This window comes from Hypanus sabinus, chromosome 9 (assembly GCF_030144855.1).
Source record: "Hypanus sabinus isolate sHypSab1 chromosome 9, sHypSab1.hap1, whole genome shotgun sequence".
NCBI classification, from domain to species: Eukaryota; Metazoa; Chordata; class Chondrichthyes; order Myliobatiformes; family Dasyatidae; genus Hypanus; species Hypanus sabinus.
In genome coordinates this window covers 82,017,112-82,037,641 of record NC_082714.1, presented here as the reverse complement: position 1 = coordinate 82,037,641, position 20,530 = coordinate 82,017,112, and the positions used below count along the sequence as shown (strand labels likewise).

Sequence of the window (20,530 nt, the reverse complement as noted above, 5' to 3'; positions counted from 1 at the left end):
CCATCAACACCACCTCACTATCCCTCCGTCATCAGATTTCTGGCAGTCCATGAACCACTGAACAACACCTCACTATCCCTCTGCCTTTCGATTTCTGACAGTCCATGAACAACACCTCACTATCCCTCTGTCATCAGATTTCTGACAGTCCATGAACACCACCTCACTATCCCTCTGTCATCAGATTTCCGACAGACCATGAACAACTCCTCACTATCCCTCTGTCATCAGATTTCTGACAGCCCATGAACACCACCTCACTATCCCTCTGTCATCAGATTTCTGACAGTCCATGAACACCACCTCACTATCCATCTACCATCAGATTTCAGACAGTCCATGAACCCAATAACAACACCTCACTATCCCTCTGTCATCAGATTACTGACAGTCCATGAACAACACCTCACTATCCCTCTGTCATCAGATTTCTGACAGTCCATGAACAACACCTCACTATCCTTCTGACATCAGATTTCTGACTGTCCATGAACAACACCTCACCATCCTTCTGTCATCAGATTTCTGAACAGTTCATGGACACCACGTCACTATCCCTCTCCCATCAGACTTGTGACAATCCATTAACCCATCAACACCACCTCACTATCCCTCCGTCATCAGATTTCTGGCAGTCCATGAACCACTGAACAACACCTCACTATCCCTCTGCCTTTCGATTTCTGACAGTCCATGAACAACACCTCACTATCCCTCTGTCATCAGATTTCTGACAGTCCATGAACAACACCTCACTATCCCTCTGTCATCAGATTTCTGACAGTCCTTTAACCCATGAACAACACCTCACTATTCCTCTGTTATCAGATTTCTGACATTCCATGAACACCAACTCACTATACCCGTCATCACATTTCTGACTGTCTATGAACAACACCTGACTACCCGTCTACCATCAGTTTCTGACAGTCCGTTAACACCACCTCACTAACCCTCTGTCATCAGATTGCTGACAGTCCATGAACCCATGAACACCACTTCACTATCCCTATGTCATCAGATTTCTGAATAGTCCATGAACACAACCTCACTATCCCTCTATCCCCACATTTCTGACAGTGTATGAAACCATTAACACCACCTCACTATCGCTCTGTCATCAGATTTCTAAACAGTCCATGAACACCACTTCACTGTCCCTCTGTCATCAGATTTCTGACAGTCCATGAACCCATGAACACCACCTCATTATCCCTCTGTCATCAGATTTCTGACAGTCCATGAACCCATGACCACCTCACTACCCGTCTGTCATCAGATTTCCGACATTCCATGAACACCAACTCACTATCCCCGTCATCACATTTCTGACTGTCCATGAACACCACCTCACCATCCTTCTGTCATCAGATTTCTGAACAGTTCATGGACACCACGTCACTATCCCTCTCCCATCAGACTTGTGACAATCCATTAACCCATCAACACCACCTCACTATCCCTCCGTCATCAGATTTCTGGCAGTCCATGAACCACTGAACAACACCTCACTATCCCTCTGCCTTTCGATTTCTGACAGTCCATGAACAACACCTCACTATCCCTCTGACATCAGATTTCTGACAGTCCATGAACACCACCTCACTATCCCTCTGTCATCAGATTTCCGACAGACCATGAACAACTCCTCACTATCCCTCTGTCATCAGATTTCTGACAGCCCATGAACACCACCTCACTATCCCTCTGTCATCAGATTTCTGACAGTCCATGAACACCACCTCACTATCCATCTACCATCAGATTTCAGACAGTCCATGAACCCAATAACAACACCTCACTATCCCTCTGTCATCAGATTACTGACAGTCCATGAACAACACCTCACTATCCCTCTGTCATCAGATTTCTGACAGTCCATGAACAACACCTCACTATCCTTCTGACATCAGATTTCTGACTGTCCATGAACAACACCTCACCATCCTTCTGTCATCAGATTTCTGAACAGTTCATGGACACCACGTCACTATCCCTCTCCCATCAGACTTGTGACAATCCATTAACCCATCAACACCACCTCACTATCCCTCCGTCATCAGATTTCTGGCAGTCCATGAACCACTGAACAACACCTCACTATCCCTCTGCCTTTCGATTTCTGACAGTCCATGAACAACACCTCACTATCCCTCTGTCATCAGATTTCTGACAGTCCATGAACAACACCTCACTATCCCTCTGTCATCAGATTTCTGACAGTCCTTTAACCCATGAACAACACCTCACTATTCCTCTGTTATCAGATTTCTGACATTCCATGAACACCAACTCACTATACCCGTCATCACATTTCTGACTGTCCATGAACAACACCTGACTACCCGTCTACCATCAGTTTCTGACAGTCCGTTAACACCACCTCACTATCCCTCTGTCATCAGATTGCTGACAGTCCATGAACCCATGAACACCACTTCACTATCCCTATGTCATCAGATTTCTGAATAGTCCATGAACACAACCTCACTATCCCTCTATCCCCACATTTCTGACAGTGTATGAAACCATTAACACCACCTCACTATCGCTCTGTCATCAGATTTCTAAACAGTCCATGAACACCACTTCACTGTCCCTCTGTCATCAGATTTCTGACAGTCCATGAACCCATGAACACCACCTCATTATCCCTCTGTCATCAGATTTCTGACAGTCCATGAACCCATGACCACCTCACTACCCGTCTGTCATCAGATTTCTGACATTCCATGAACACCAACTCACTATCCCCGTCATCACATTTCTGACTGTCCATGAACACCACCTCACCATCCTTCTGTCATCAGATTTCTGAACAGTTCATGGACACCACGTCACTATCCCTCTCCCATCAGACTTGTGACAATCCATTAACCCATCAACACCACCTCACTATCCCTCCGTCATCAGATTTCTGGCAGTCCATGAACAACACCTCACTATCCCTCTGTCATCAGATTTCTGACAGTCCATGAACAACACCTCACTATCCCTCTGTCATCAGATTTCTGACAGTCCATGAACAACACCTCACTATCCCTCTGTCATCAGATTTCTGACAGTCCATGAACACCACCTCACTATCCCTCTGTCATCAGATTTCCGACAGACCATGAACAACTCCTCACTATCCCTCTGTCATCAGATTTCTGACAGTGCATGAACACCACCTCACTATCCCTCTGTCATCAGATTTCCGACAGACCATGAACAACACCTCACTATCCCTCTGACATTAGATTTCTGAACAGTCCATTAACACACCGTGAACAACACCTCACTATCCCTCTGTCATCAGATTTCTGACATCCATGAAAAACGCCTCACTATTCCTATCATCAGATTTGGCCATCCATGAACAATACATCAATATCCCTCTGTCATCAGATTTCTGACAGTTTATGAACCCATGAACAACACATCACTATCCCTGTCATCAGATTTCTGACAGTCCATGAACACCACCTCACTATTCCTGTCATCAGATTTCTGACATTCCATGAACACCACCTCACTATCCCTCTGTCATCAGATTTCTGACATTTCATGAACACCAACTCACTATCCCCGTCATCAAATTTCTGACTGTCCATGAACCCCACCTCACTACCCGTCTACCATCAGATTTCTGACAGTCCATGAACAACACCTCACTATCCCTCTGTCATCAGATTTCCGACAGACCATGAACAACAACTCACTATCCCCGTCATCAAATTTCTGACAGTCCATGAACAACACCTCACTATCCCTCTGTCATCAGATTTCTGACAGTCCATGAGCACCACCTCACTATCCCTCTGTCATCAGATTTCCGACAGACCATGAACAACTCCTCACTATCCCTCTGTCATCAGATTTCTGACAGTGCATGAACAACACCTCACTATCCCTCTGTCATCAGATTTCTGACATCCATGAAAAACGCCTCACTATTCCTATCATCAGATTTGGCCATCCATGAACAATACATCAATATCCCTCTGTCATCAGATTTCTGACAGTTTATGAACCCATGAACAACACATCACTATCCCTGTCATCAGATTTCTGACATTCCATGAACACCAACTCACTATCCCCGTCATCACATTTCTGACTGTCCATGAACACCACCTCACTATCTCTCTACCATCAGATTTCTGACAGTCCATGAACACCACCTCACTATTCCTGTCATCAGATTTCTGACATTCCATGATCACCACCTCACTATCCCTCTGTCATCAGATTTCTGACATTCCATGAACACCACCCCACTATCCCTCTGTCATCAGATTTCTGACATTCCATGAACACCACCTCACTATCCCTCTGTCATCAGATTTCTGACATTCCATGAACACCACCTCACTATCCCTCTGTCATCAGATTTCTGACAGTCCATGAACACCAACTCACTATACCCGTCATCACATTTCTGACTGTCCATGAACACCACCTCACTACCCGTCTACCATCAGATTTCTGACAGTCTATGAACACCACCTCACTATCCCTCTGCCATCAGATTCCTGACAGTCCATGAACCCATGAACACCACTTCCCTATCCCTCTGTCATCAGATTTCTGACTGTCCATGAACACCACCTCACTACCCATCTGTCATCAGATTTCTGACAGTCCATGAAAAACGCCTCACTATCCGTCATCAGATTTGACCATCCATGAACACCACTTCACTGTCCCTCTGTCATCAGATTTCTGACAGTCCATGAACACCACCTCACTATCCATCTACCATCAGATTTCAGACAGTCCATGAACCCAATAACAATACCTCACTATCCCTCTGTCTGCGGTTTTCTGACTGTGCATAAACAACACCTCACTATCCCTCTGCCATCAGATTTCTTACAGTCCATGAACAACACCACAGTGTCCCTGTCATCAGATTTCTGACAGTCCATGAACAACACCTCACTATCCCTCTGCCATCAGACTTCTGGCAGTCCATGAACACCACCTCACCATCCTTCTGTCATCAGATTTCTGACATCCATGAAAAACGCCTCACTATCCCTGTCATCAGATTTGGCCATCCATGAACAATACATCACTATCCCTCTGTCATCAGATTTCTGACAGTCCATGAACTTCACCTCACTATCCCTCTGTCATCAGATTTCTGACAGTCCATGATCCCATGAACAATACCTCACCATCCCTCTCTAATCAGATTTCTGTCAGTCCATGAACACAACTATATTATCCCTCTGACATCAGATTTCTGACAGTCCATGAACACCACCTCACTATTCCTCTGTCATCAGATTTCTGACATTTCATGAACACCAACTCACTATCCCCGTCATCAAATTTCTGACTGTCCAAGAACACCACCTCACTACCCGACTGTCATCAGGTTTCTGAACAATCCATGAACACCACCTCACTATCTCTCTACCATCAGATTTCTGACTGTCCATGAACACCACCTCACTATTCCTCTGTCATCAGATTTCTGACAGTCCATGAACAACACCTCACTATCCCTCTGTCATCAGATTTCTGACAGTCCATGAACACCTCACTATCCCTCTGACATCAGCTTTCTGACAGTCCATGAACACCACTACACTATCCCTCTGTCATCAGACTTCTGGCAGTCCATGAACACCACCTCACCATCCTTCTGTCATCAGATTTCTGACATCCATGAAAAACGCCTCACTATCCCTGTCATCAGATTTGACCATCCATAAACAACACATCACTATCCCTCTGTCAACAGATTTCTGACTGTCCATGACCACCTCCTCACTACCGTCTACCATCAGATTTCTGGCAGTCCATTAACACCACCTCAATATCCCTCTGTCATCAGATTTCTGACAGTCCATGAACCCATGAACAACACCTCACTATCCTTCTGTCATCAGATTTTTGACCGTCCATGAACACCACCTCACTACCCGTCTACCATCAGATTTCTGACAGTCCATTAACACCACCTCACAATCCCTCTGTCATCAGATTTCTGACAGTCCATGAACTCCACCACACTATCTCTCTACCATCAGATTTCTGACAGTCCATGAACACCACCTCACTACCCGTCTACCATCAGATTTCTGACAGTCCATGAACACCACCACACTATCCCTCTGTCATCAGATTTCTGACAGTCCATGAACAACTCCTCACTATCCCTCTGACATCAGATTTCTGAATAGTCCATGAACACCACCTCACTATCCCTCTGTCATCAGATTTCTGACATCCATGAAAAACGCCTCACTATCCCTGTCATCAGATTTGGCCATCCATGAACAATACATCAATATCCCTCTGTCATCAGATTTCTGACAGTTTATGAACCCATGAACAACACATCTCTATCCCTCTGTCATCAGATTTCTGACAGTCCATGAACCCATGAACAATACCTCACCATCCCTCTGTAATCAGATTTCTGTCAGTCCATGAACACAACTATATTATCCCTCTGACATCAGATTTCTGACTGTTATCTGGGAAGTTACCCCTCAGAGTTGAGGAGTCTCATCAATGTTAGCTGGAAGGTTACATCTCAGAGTTAAAAATCATCCCATTATGCCAAAATCAACCATTGAGTAATGACTTCGTGGTAAAACCAAACCCGCAGACAGTAGGTAAACTATTCAATTATAAAATTTTAAAAAGCCGCATTTTGATAAAAAGCAGCTGAAGTCGTATTTGTCTCAATGCATTAAAGAAGTTTTTGATTTTCAAAGGTTTTTTTCTCTTAAAAGGTTTCTTCTTGAATCGTTGATAATTTTGAATTGTGTTAGTTGAGGAGGTATCATGGTTAGCACCAAGGACTTTGAATTGTCTGATTGGAGTTCATATCTCTGGTAATCATTGGAAATAGATGTGTAAATTCAGTAGAGAGTAGCCTAATAAGTCGCATTGCGTCCCCGTAGCATTTCCACCTGATGATTTATCTTGGCGTAACCGCAGATATTGTCGTAATATAATATTCAAAAGCGTATTTCTCGCTACACTTTGCTATAAGCATGTCTGGTTGAGTAAAACGGTCATCCCTGACTTATAGTTTTCCTCATATTAGCTCATATTTTTCTCTTTACCCTTAACCCTTCATCATGTCAAAAAAAAAAGGAAATGGAATGATGACGATGTGTGCTTTGGTTTCACTCGCACAACAAGAAATGATGGCTTGCAAAAACCCCAGTGCATTCTTTGTAGTGTTGTGTTTTCCAACTGAAATCTGAAGCCATCCAAGCTTCAAGAGCACTTCAAGAACAAGCATGGCGGAGCTGATGTTGAGGGACATGATGTTGGGTCATTGAAAATCAAAAGAGCTCGTTTTGATTCACAAGGAACTCTTCCAAAATTAGGATTTGTTTCTGATAAAAAACCACTACTTCCTGCTTCAAACCAAGTGGCGTATGAAGTAGCCAAATCCAAGAAGCCCCATACAATTGAGGAAGATCTCATCAAGCCATGTGCACTGGAAATGGCAACAATTATCGTGGGCAAAGAAGCAAGAAAAAAATTTGAACAGGTGCCCCTATCATTCACAACCGAATCAGTGATTTGAGTGAAGATATTTTGGACCAAGTCATCTCAGATGTCAGAGCTAGTCCTCTTAAAATCTGTGTTCAGTTGGATGAGTCAACTGATGTCTCCAGTTGTAGTCAACTCATCACATTAGTGAGGTATATCAATGATGGTGCTGTGAAGGAATACTTTCTCTTTTGTAAAGATCTGAAAACAAACACAGCTGCAAAGGATGTGATGCAGCTGGTGAAAGACTTCTTTGCCAAACATGATTTAGATATCAAACTCATTGGTTCTGTGTGCACTGACAGGGCACCTGCAATGCTTGGAAATAAATCTGGCTTTTCTGCATTGATGAAAAAGGAGATTCCAGACTTGCAAGTCACCCATTGTTTTCTTCATCGACATGCTTTGGCATCAAAAACATTGCCTTCAAATTTGAAGGAAGTCCTTGATACTTGTGTGAAGATCATCAACTGGATCGGGGGCATGCTTTGAACCATCGCATCTTCAAATCACTTTGTGAGGATCTGAGAAGTGAGCATTCAGTTTTGCTTTTCCACACAGAAGTCAGTTGGTTGTCACGAGGACAAGCTTTAACCCGCCTCTTTGAACTGCGGGAAGAAATCGAAGTTTTTCTGGAGGAGTGTGAATGTGATCTAGTTGGGGCAATGGAATCACAGGAATTCGCCCAAATGCTGGCTTACTTAGCTGACATTTTCACTTGTATGAATGACCTGAGTGTTTCTCTTCAAGGAAAAGGGATAAACATATTGAAGGCTTGTGAAAAGTTGAATGCCTTCAAAGAAAAGTTATGTCTTTGGCGAAGGATGGAAAGAGGCAGTCTCTCAAATTTTCCTTCACTAAAAGAGAGGGTTGATGATGCTGGATCCATAACTCCTACTGTGCATGAAGAAATTGTGGCTCATTTGGAAATGCTGTCAGAATCGTTTGATGGATATTTTGCTGCTGGAGACCTGAAGATTTCAGAAGAATGGATCATGAATCCATATTCCTACAATCTGGAGAAAATGTCAGATGATGAAGAGCTGAAGGAAGATCTTATTGATTTGCGGACAAATCGAGCTCTTCAAATGCAATTTGAAAGCAAGACTTTGGAGGAGTTTTGGTGTGCAGCGCTGGGTATATTCCCAAGACTTGGTGGAAAAGCAGTGCGTGTCCTCATTCCATTTGCAACAACATACTTGTGTGAATCTGGATTCAGTTCTCTTTTGTCAATCAAGACAAAATCTAGGAATCGCCTGAATCCACAGGCAGACCTGCGGATCGCAGTCAGCAAGAAAGTTCCACGTTTTGACCAAATCATGAATGAGAAGCAGGAGCAAAGAAGTCATTGAATTTTATGTTAACAAATGGGATTGATTTTACTGTTTACAATTTTTTCTGGATAAATTAGAATCTAATTGCTCAATTTATATTTGTATTTTATGCACTGAGTTAAAAGCTTATTTTTTTTAAGTTCAATTTGTTCACCCGCAGTATTGTATGTGGTTCAAAAATTAGAAATTAGACTTCTTCATCTTCAATTGTGATATTACTTTTGTAGGGGGTGAGAACATTAATTAAACATTTCCTAGGGGTGTGGAGCATAGAAAGGTTGGGAACCACTGCGGTAGTCCCATCTCACAAGAGCGACAAGGATGCTTGGCATGCTGGCCTTCAGCAGTCAGGTTTTGAGGACAGGAGTTGGGATGTCGTGACTGCACTTGGGAGAGTCGTACACAGATTTGGTCACAAGATGTAATTAAGCTGGAAAGTGTGCAGAGGAGATGGAAAGTAAATTTATTATCAAAGTACGTATACACTACACTGAGATTCATCTACTTGCCCGCATTCACAGTAGAACAAAGAACTATAGTAGAATCAATGAAAACCCACACTCAACAGAATTTACGAGGATATTACCAACGCAAAGGTATGAGTTTAGGGAGAGGCTGGACTTTATTCCTCCTTGAATGACCTTACAGAGGTCACGAGGGGTATGGATAGGGAGACGCACTCAGTCTTCTTTCCTGGGGTAATGGAACCAAAGGGCACAGGTTTGAGTTAAAAGACAAAAGATTTTAAAGGGGACTTGAGGGGCAACTCCTTCACCCAGAGGGCAGATCGTGTGTAAGTAACGAGATGGATGAGCAGGTACATTCAACCTTTCCTATCCGTGTACCTGTCCAAGTGTTGATTAAATGTTGTTAGAGGGGTATGGGCCAAGCACAGGAAAATGGGACTAGCTTGGATGGGAATCTTGTCTGGATGAGTTGAGTTGGGCTATAGGCCCTGTTTCTGTGCTGGGAGTCATGGCTGCTGGGTCAAAAGGTCTGTTTCCATTCTGTATGACACCACATCTATTGGAAATGCAATCCTGTTTCACCTCGTCATGGGATCCATCTAAAGTCATCAAGCAACCTCAGATAGTGGATTCATCCACTTCTCCTCAAGATATCCTGAGTGCCACATCTGGCTCCCTCCCCAGATGTACGCACCCAACCAGCAGAGCTGGAGGGAGGTGGAAGTGTGTTCCGGGCACCTCAGTGACCGAGGTATCTGAAAGCGCTAAGGACTTCCCTCCAACCCTCGTTATCTTGGCTTGTCCATCTCCACAAAACCCCACCCACCTCCCTTCCCCAGCCCCTCTCGTCCAATCAAACGCACCCAGCGAGTCACATGGTGGTTACCTGGCCAGAATTCACCATAGGGTCAGGCGGAAGAGGCATTGTAGGTGGCGCAGATCTTGAGGGTGGATGAGGGACAGGCTGTGAGGAGGGAAAGAGAAATTACACTAAAGCACACGGACAGGGGAAAAAAACTAGAAGAGACTGCCTCATGGAGGCCTTGATTAGACAAGCAACATTAATGATCTTACACAATCAATGGCAGGTGAGGGAAAGACGAGCAAATGGAAGCAAGCGGACACTTATCGCCCCCTTAAGAGGGTGTGGGAAGTGACCCATCATCTCCGGCCACAGTCCATGTGGGGCAAGGACTCCCATTGTGCTGTTGGGGAGAGATCTCTGGGATTCAGACCCGGAGACTGTGAAGGAACTGCTGATGTATTTCCCAGTCAGGATGGTGGGGGGTGGGGGGGGAACCTGTAGGTGGTGGCATACCCCTTGGCGGGAGAGGTGGCGGGTTCAGGAGTAGCAGTCAGAGTATGCCGGGAGAGAAACACAGTGTGAACACTACACCCACTGTGGTGGAGGGAGGGAATAACTGGGGCGGGTGGGGGGGGGGGGGGGTTGGGTTTTGCCAGAAGCCGATCAAGCTGGTTGTTTTGTACCAGATAGTGTCAAGATTCCTGAGAGCTTGGAGCCACACTCACCCAGGAAACTGGGGAATGTCCCATCACACTCCTGACCTGTGCCTTGTAGATGGGAGGAGAGGGGGTAATGTGGCGGATTCTATCCCCCATCTTAGTCTATCTTCCTCCCCCTTCCCTTCCAGTCCTGATGAAGGGTTTCGGCCTGAATTGTTGACTGTTTATTTATTTCCATAGATGCTGCCTAACCTGCTGAGTTCCTCCAACATTGTGTGTGTTGCTCTGGATTTCCAGCATCTGTAGAATTTCTTGTGTTTATAATATGGTGGATGTTGAGTGCATGGACTAGCTCCACCCAGGGAAGTGGGGAGAGTTGCTTCACACTCCTGATCTGTGCCTTGGAGATGGGGAGAGGTAATGTGGTGGATGTTGAGTGTATGGACTAACTCCACACGGAAGTGGGGAGAGTTGCTTCACACTCCTGATCTGTGCCTTGGAGATGGGGAGAGGTAATGTGGTGGATGTTGAGTGTATGGACTAACTCCACCCAGGGGATTGGAGAGTGTCCTGTCACAATGCTGACCTGTGGCTTGTCGACAGTGGAGAGATCTTGGGGTGTCAGGAGGTGAGTTACTCACCCATGGCATCTGTTCTTGAGCCATTAGCTGGACTTGGAGTTGGAGGGAACACGTGGATGCTCTCATTCCTTGTCAGGACTGTGTGGGACCTGGGGGGGGGGGGGGGGGGGAAATGATGTTCACCTGTAGTACTACCACAGTGGGATAGATCACTTTTAGACAGATAGGGCCACTCTGACACCCAAAAGTCCTCATTCACATCGAGACAAACCAACTAATAAGCAACCTTCCAATAAAGATTAACTTTATTTGTCATCTATGTTGAAAGCTACAGTGAAATGCTTCATGTGCATCATTTCAAATCAGCAAGGATGTGCTGGGGGCAGCCTACAAGTGTCACCATGTTTCTGGTACCAACATAGCATCACTAACCCTAATTGTGCGTCTTTGGACTGTGGGAGAAAACCAGAGCGCCCGGCGGAAACCCACATGGTCACAAGGAAAATGTAGCAACTCCTTACAGACGGCGGCAGGAAATTAACCCCAATCGTGAATGGTGTAAAGCAATTGCGCTAACTGCAACGGCGTCGTGCCGCCCTACCTTGACTGTAAGGGCTGGCCTCAGTTCTGTCTGTATTCGGTCAGGAGGTTTATACCGCATTCGGGCCACAGGAGGCGCCCAACTCCCATTTTCCACTCTGGAATCCCTGGAATATGGGAAGGCAAAGGTCAAAGAGAATGTAACAGCAAAGTTCAAATCAAAAACTAATAAAAATGCAATCGAAAGAACTTCGATTGTACCAGACGAGGACAGAAAGTATAAAAGAGTACAGCACAGTACAGACCTTTCACTCCACGATGTGCCAACCCTTCAACCTACTGTAAAATCAAGATAACCCTTCCCTCCAGCATAACCATTTTGCTTTCATCCATGTGAATATCTGAGACTTTTAAACGTCCCTAATGTACAGAACCTGCTTCTACTACCAATTCTTGAAGGGCATTCCATTCTCCCACCACTCTGCATCAAAAAAAAGCCTACCTCTGACATACCAGCCTCTTAAAATTCTGCCCTCTCATACGAGCCATTTCTGCCCTGGGAAAACAGTGCTGGCTGTCCACACTATTAATGCCTCTTATCTTATACACCTCCATCAAGTCACCTCTGATCCTCCTTCACTCCAAAAGCTCTAGCTCACTCAATCTATCCTCATAAGACTCTAATCCAGGCAGCATCCTGGTAAATCACCTCTGCACCCTCTCCAATCCAGGCAGCATCCTGGTAAATCTCCTCTGCACCCTCTCTAATCCAGGCAGCATCCTGGTAAATCTCCTCTGCACCCTCTCTAATCCAGGCAGCATCCTGGTAAATCTCCTCTGCACCCTCTCTAATCCAGGCAGCATCCTGGTAAATCTCCTCTGCACCCTCTCTAATCCAGGCAGCATCCTGGTAAATCTCCTCTGCACCCTCTCTAATCCAGGCAGCATCCTGGTAAATCTCCTCTGCACCCTCTCTAATCCAGGCAGCATCCTGGTAAATCTCCTCTGCACCCTCTCTAATCCAGGCAGCATCCTGGTAAATCTCCTCTGCACCCTCTCTAATCCAGGCAGCATCCTGGTAAATCTCCTCTGCACCCTCTCTAATCCGGGCAGCATCCTGGTATATCTCCTCTGCACCCTCTCTAATCCAGGCAGCATCCTGGTAAATCTCCTCTGCACCCTCTCCAATCCAGGCAGCATCCTGGTAAATCTCCTCTGTACCCTCTCCAATCCAGGCAGCATCCTGGTAAATCTCCTCTGTAACCTCTCCAATACAGGCAGCATCCTGGTAAATCTCCTCTGTACCCTCTCTAATCCAGGCAGCATCCTGGTAAATCTCCTCTGTACCCTCTCTAATCCAGGCAGCATCCTGGTAAATCTCCTCTGCACCCTCTCTAATCCAGGCAGCATCCTGGTAAATCTCCTCTGCACCCTCTCTAATCCAGGCAGCATCCTGGTAAATCTCCTCTGTACCCTCTCTAATCCAGGCAGCATCCTGGTAAATCTCCTCTGTACCCTCTCTAATCCAGGCAGCATCCTGGTAAATCTCCTCTGCACCCTCTCTAATCCAGGCAGCATCCTGGTAAATCTCCTCTGCACCCTCTCTAATCCAGGCAGCATCCTGGTAAATCACCTCTGTACCCTCTCTAATCCAGGCAGCATCCTGGTAAATCTCCTCTGCACCCTCTCTAAAGCTTGCACATACTTCCTATAATGAGGCAACCAGAACTGAACACAGTACTCCAAGCTTGGTCCACTCCTACTGGGGCATCACCTACATTGGTCCATCACCCCTACTGGGGCATAAACCACCAACAGCAGCTCAACAGAATCCTGGCTCGTTCAACATTTCCTCATAAGGAAAGTTGGGATGTCACTTCATAAAACTTGGCTCAAACTACACTTGGAGTATTGTCTTTAGTTCTGGTTGCCATAAGTTGTGTTCGCAGTGAAGAGGGTGCAGAGGAGGTTCACCAGGATGCTTGGATTGGAGAACTTTAGTTACAGGGAGAGATCTGATGGCCTGGGCTCAATTTCCCTGGAGTGAAAGAGGCTGAGGGGTGACCTGACAGCAATAGGAGAGGCATACGTAAGGGTGGGTGGGCAGATTCTGCTCTCTTTGGTGGGAAGGGCATTAAAAACAAGGTGGTGTGGCTTTAAGGAGAGAGGGAGAAGATCTAAAGGGGATCTGAGGGGTGAATGTTTCACACGAGGAATCAGAATGTTGTCATGACAACAACCTTCCCTCAATGTTAACAGAAGAGCTGATCATTGACTTCAGAAAGTGGGGCTGTGCACGTGCTCCTCCCCACATCAACAACGTTGAGATTGTGAGGTCGAGAGCTTCAAGGTCTGAGGGCTGAACATCACCAGCCACATTGATGTCACAGCCAAGAGAGCTCACCAACGCCTCCACTTCCTCAAGAGGCTAAAGAAGCTCAGCACGTCCCTGTCAATCCTTACAAATTATTAAATCGATTGACAATAAACAGAATTCCGTCGGGACGCATCACGGCTTGGGTCGACATCTGTTCTGCCATTAACACGAGAATCTGCAGAGAGTTGCGGACACAGCTTGGTACATCACAGGAACCAGCCCCTTCTCCGTGTCTACACTTCACTCTGCCTCAGTTAAGCAATCAGAGAGCCCACCCACTCTCCTCTCCTCGCTACCATCAGCCAGAAGATGCGAGAGGTACCAAAGCCTGAAAGTATGTCCCACCAGGCTCTAGGACAGCTCAGCTTCTGTCCACTGTTATTATATTGTTAAACGGACCTCTTGTACGATAAGATAGACTCCTGGCCTCACAATCTACCTCGTTTACCTGCACTGCACTTTCTCTGCAGTTTTTACCCTTTATTCTGCATTGTTACACACTGTTATTGTTCTACCTCAATGCACTGTGTAATGATCTGACCTACAAGACAAGCTTTTCACTGCACCTCGGTACACATGACAGATACCTTTTAAGTATCTCTCTAAGTGTCTCTTAAAGTGTAGAATAATACATTCTAAATGCAGACAAACAGGGATGGGAGATATGGTCAGTATGAACAAGGTGGGCTGAAGGGCCTGTTTCTGTACTGTACAATGCTGAGGCTCCACAAATACCGCCCACATGGGTATGCTGAAGGGCTTGGAAAACATTTTTCACTGGAAGGTGGGATTTATCGCCCATCCTGTGGTCTAAATCTGGCTGGGCCGTGGAAGGTGGTCTTTGAGAATCAATAGTGAACTTGCAAGTTGGACTGACAACCCAAATATACTAACTAGTTGCATCACAGCCTGCTATGGAAACACCACGGCCATTAAACAGAAAATCCTACAAAAAGTAGTGGACATGGTCCAGTCCATCGCAGGTAAAGCCCTCCCCACCATTGAGCACATCTACATGGAGCGTTATCACAGGAGGGCAGCAACCATCATCAGGGACCCCCACCACCCAGGCCATGCTCTTTTCTCACTGCTGCCATCAGGAAGGAGGTACAGGAGCCTCAGGACTCTCACCACCAGGTTCAGGAACAGATATTACCCCTCAGCCATCAGGCTCAAGAACCAATGGGGATAACTTCACTCACCCCATCACTGAACTGTTCCCATAACCTATGGAGTCACTTTCAAGGATTCTTCACCTCATGTTTTTGACATTTATTGTTTATTTATTTATTATTATTTTTCTTTTGTATTTGCACAGAGGTTCTGTGTCTGTCTGTTGGCGTGGTCCTTCATTGATTCTATTATGTTTTGGATCTACTGAGTGTGGAAGAAAACGACCATCAGGGATGTATATGGTTACACATACAGCACTGTGCAAAAGCCTTAGGCACATAATTAGGGGCCTAAGGACTTTGCACAGTGCTGCATTTGTCAACATGGAGCAGAGGGCAAGTTTGCAAATCTGGAGGAGCAAAGGATTCTGGAAATGGTGAGGGTGGAGTGTCGTGGAAAGGGGTGCAGGACACTGGGAAACCCACAGGGAGACAAGCTCACACCCATCCTCAGTCACCCTCACACTCGATCACTCACCTGCCCTCACACTCCCTCACCCACACCCGCCTCTTGCTCTCCCTTGCCCGCACTCACTCGCTCGCATTCCCCCATACAGTGCCTGAGGTCAGGACCAAACCCCGGCTCTGGAAGCTGAAAGACGCCAGCTCTACCCACTGCGTCACTGGAAAGTGGAGTGAAGAGAATCAGGAGGAGAGGGGAAGCATTTCTGCACACGAGGAGCTGGCAATCAGCATCAGCTTCCTCAGAAAGAAGAGTGCACCGGAGTTCCCCGAGGGAAGAATGTGGGGTCAGGAAGGTTAAATGCAGAGCTCACTCAATCAGGCTACAAAGAATTGGCTCAATTTCCCTTCCTTCCGTCACCTGCGCCAGCTCAGCAGGCAGGAAGTGATGTCACACGCCTGAGTGGAGTGACAGCGCCCTGCAATGCCTGTCAGCAGAAGGCAGATTGCCCAGATCACAAACCTTACCTTTCAAGATTCAAGTTTGTTCAGTGTCATTTCCAGCACACGAGTGTAAAGGAGAATAAAATAAATGTCTCTCCGGATCCAATGCAGCATTAGAAATAAAATGACAGGCATAACGAACATACTTTTAAAACACAATAAATAAAACATAAAAGCAATCCTATTAAACAGTGTACAAGTCACTGCTGCATACACATTATTATCTTATATACATAGACTGATTTTTACATCCATAAAGTGATGGCAGCTGCAGGAGTATCTGTACATGAGGTGACTGACAGAAAATGATGAAATGACGGGAGAAAACTCAAAAACCATTGTTCTTTCCAGGAGCTGTGACACAAGAACTTGGAGTCACATTCCGCTGAATCAAAGTCATTGCACGCTCCCAGGGCATGGCCTTCAGATGGTCAATGCATTAGCGTGAAGGTGGATACAGGGCCGCAGGAAAAGAGTGGGGTGGCGGAATTAGTTTTAGGTCTTTCACAGGGCTGTGGTGAGAGAGGGGACAGCGGGATTAGTCTGAGGACTGATACAGGGCTGTGGGGAGAGAGGGGGACAGTGGGATTGGTTTGGGGACTGATACAGGACTGTGGGGAGAGAGGGGGACAGTGGGATTGGTGTGGGGACTGATACAGGACTGTGGGGAGAGAAGGGGACAGTGGGATTAGTTTGGGGACTGATACAGGACTGTGGGGAGAGAGGGGGACAGTGGGATTGGTTTGGGGACATACAGGACTGTGGTGAGAGAGGGGACAGCAGGATTAGTCTGGGGACTGATACAGGGCTGAGGGGAGAGAGGGGGACAGTGGGATTGGTTTGGGGACTGATACAGGACTGGGGAGAGAGGGGGACAGTGGGATTGCTGTGGGGACTGATACAGGACTGTGGGGTCAGAGGGACAGTGGGATTAGTGTGGGGACTGATACAGGACTGTGGGGAGAGAGTGGGACAGTGGGATTAGTGTAGGGACTGATACAGGACTGTGGGGAGAGAGTGGGACAGAGGGATTAGTGTGGGGACTGATACAGGACTGTGGAGAGAGAGGGACAGTGGGATTAGTTTGGGGACTGATACAGGACTGTGTGGAGGGAGAGAGGGACAGTGGGATTGGTTTGGGGACTGATACAGGACTGGGGAGAGAGGGGGACAGTGGGATTGCTGTGGGGACTGATACAGGACTGTGGAGGGAGAGAGGGACAGTGGGATTGGTTTGGGGACATACAGGACTGGGGAGAGAGGGGGACAGTGGGATTAGTGTGGGGACTGATACAGGACTGTGGGGAGAGAGGGGGACAGTGGGATTGGTTTGGGGACTGATACAGGACTGTGGAGGGAGAGTGGGACAGTGGGATTAGTGTAGGGACTGATACAGGACTGTGGGGAGAGAGTGGGACAGAGGGATTAGTGTGGGGACATACAGGACTGTGGGGAAAGAGGGACAGTGGGATTAGTTTGGGGACTGATACAGGACTGTGTGGAGGGAGAGAGGGACAGTGGGATTGCTGTGGGGACATACAGGACTGTGGGGAGAGGGGGACAGTGGGATTAGTGTGGGGACTGATACAGGACTGTGGGGTCAGAGGGACAGTGGGATTGGTTTGGGGACTGATACAGGACTGGGGAGAGAGGGGGACAGTGGGACTGGTTTGGAGACTGATACAGGACTGTGGGGAGAGAAGGGGACAGTGGGATTAGTTTGGGGACTGATACAGGACTGTGGGGAGAGAGGGGGACAGTGGGATTGGTTTGGGGACATACAGGACTGTGGTGAGAGAGGGGACAGCAGGATTAGTCTGGGGACTGATACAGGGCTGAGGGGAGAGAGGGGGACAGTGGGATTGGTTTGGGGACTGATACAGGACTGGGGAGAGAGGGGGACAGTGGGATTGCTGTGGGGACTGATACAGGACTGTGGGGTCAGAGGGACAGTGGGATTAGTGTGGGGACTGATACAGGACTGTGGGGAGAGAGTGGGACAGTGGGATTAGTGTAGGGACTGATACAGGACTGTGGGGAGAGAGTGGGACAGAGGGATTAGTGTGGGGACTGATACAGGACTGTGGAGAGAGAGGGACAGTGGGATTAGTTTGGGGACTGATACAGGACTGTGTGGAGGGAGAGAGGGACAGTGGGATTGGTTTGGGGACTGATACAGGACTGGGGAGAGAGGGGGACAGTGGGATTGCTGTGGGGACTGATACAGGACTGTGGAGGGAGAGAGGGACAGTGGGATTGGTTTGGGGACATACAGGACTGGGGAGAGAGGGGGACAGTGGGATTAGTGTGGGGACTGATACAGGACTGTGGGGAGAGAGGGGGACAGTGGGATTGGTTTGGGGACTGATACAGGACTGTGGAGGGAGAGTGGGACAGTGGGATTAGTGTAGGGACTGATACAGGACTGTGGGGAGAGAGTGGGACAGAGGGATTAGTGTGGGGACATACAGGACTGTGGGGAAAGAGGGACAGTGGGATTAGTTTGGGGACTGATACAGGACTGTGTGGAGGGAGAGAGGGACAGTGGGATTGCTGTGGGGACATACAGGACTGTGGGGAGAGAGGGGGACAGTGGGATTAGTGTGGGGACTGATACAGGACTGTGGGGTCAGAGGGACAGTGGGATTGGTTTGGGGACTGATACAGGACTGGGGAGAGAGGGGGACAGTGGGACTGGTTTGGAGACTGATACAGGACTGTGGGGAGAGAGGGACAGTGGGATTAGTTTGGGGACTGATACAGGACTGTGGGGTCAGAGGGACAGTGGGATTAGTGTGGGGACTGATATAGGACTGTGGGGAGAGTAGGGGACAGTGGGATTGGTTTGGGGACTGATACAGGACTGTGGGGAGAGAGGGACAGTGGGATTGCTGTGGGGACTGATACAGGACTGGGGTAATGGGATTAGTATCAGGATTGATTCAGGGCTAAGGGGAAACAGTAGGGTTTCCAGAAGAGGCATCATCACCTTCTGTCACTCGCAGACACCCCTCCCCGGTCACCGTTCGTCCACACCGCCTCACCTGTGCCGCTGTGGACGTCTGCGTAGTTTCTGAAGCTTGCTCCGCACCACATCTCTTTTCAGATAACACAGGAGGCCAACGACGATGGCAAACAGGAGGATCAGGACTAAAGCCACCACAACGGCATGGCTCTCTGTGGTGAAGAGTGGAAAATCCATACATTTGTCACGTCAGAACATTCACCTATCACCACTGAACACAACTTGCCTTCCCCTTCCCCTCTACTACCTCTCCCGCTCACACCCCTTCGATTTATATCTGCCTCCATTTACAGAGCCAACTGGGCTCAGTCAGTACGGGGGGAAGACATTTTCCACGTGGAGGGGGTGGTTGGACTGTTTTCCCCAGTCGGTAAGGAGAGGCGACAACACCCCCACTACAATTATTCTAAACACTGGTGTTCCACAAGCACATGTCCTCAGTCCCAACTCCACTTGTGACTGCATGGCTACGTTCTGCTCTTAGTCCATCGAAGAGTTTTCAAACGATACTACCATAGTGGGATGTATCTCAAATAATGATCGGTCAGACTACAGGAAGGAGATAGAGAGATTATTAATGGTGTCCAGACAACAACCTTTCTCTTAACGTCAGCAGAACTACAGAGCTGGTCATTGACTTCTGGGAGGATGGGGGTGGGGTGGTTCACGTGTTCCTGTCTACATCGATGGTGCGGAGGTTGAGAGGGCGGAGAGCTTCAAGTTCCGAGGAGTGAACATCACCAATATCCTGTCCCGGTCCAACCTCGGCCAAGAAAGCCAGCCAGCATCTCTACTCCCTCAGGCTAGAGAAATCCAGCAGGTCCCCATCGATCTGCACAGATACACCCCAGAACGCATCCTAGCCAATTGCATCATGGTTTGGTAAGGCAACAGTTCTGCCTGAGGTCACAAGACACTACAGGGAGTTGTGGACACATCTCAGCACGTCACAGAAACCAGCCTGGACTCCGTCTGCACTTCTTGTTGCCTCAGGAAAGCAGTTAGTATCATCAAATACCCCCACCCATCCTGGAAATTCTGTTTTACCCAGTCCTATTGGACAAAAGATACAAAAAAAGCTGAAAGCACACACCGCTAGGCTCAATGGCAGCTTCTGTTGTTACAAGACTATTGAACTGCTCCCTAGTACTA

The 20,530-nt window shown here is 47.3% G+C and overlaps 1 protein-coding gene across 1 annotated transcript in view; it reads right to left on the bottom strand.

The window, feature by feature from the left end:
* LOC132399533 (disintegrin and metalloproteinase domain-containing protein 12-like) overlaps nt 1–20,530 on the bottom strand; it is a 59,197-nt gene that overhangs the window by 24,499 nt on the left and 14,168 nt on the right. Inside the window, exons 10-12 of the mRNA XM_059979999.1 lie at nt 19,398–19,530; nt 11,960–12,065; nt 10,200–10,277 (exon numbers count right to left, since the gene is read on the bottom strand). Coding sequence (XP_059835982.1) covers nt 10,200–10,277; nt 11,960–12,065; nt 19,398–19,530 — 317 coding nt within the window. The remainder of the gene's footprint in view (nt 1–10,199; nt 10,278–11,959; nt 12,066–19,397; nt 19,531–20,530) is intronic.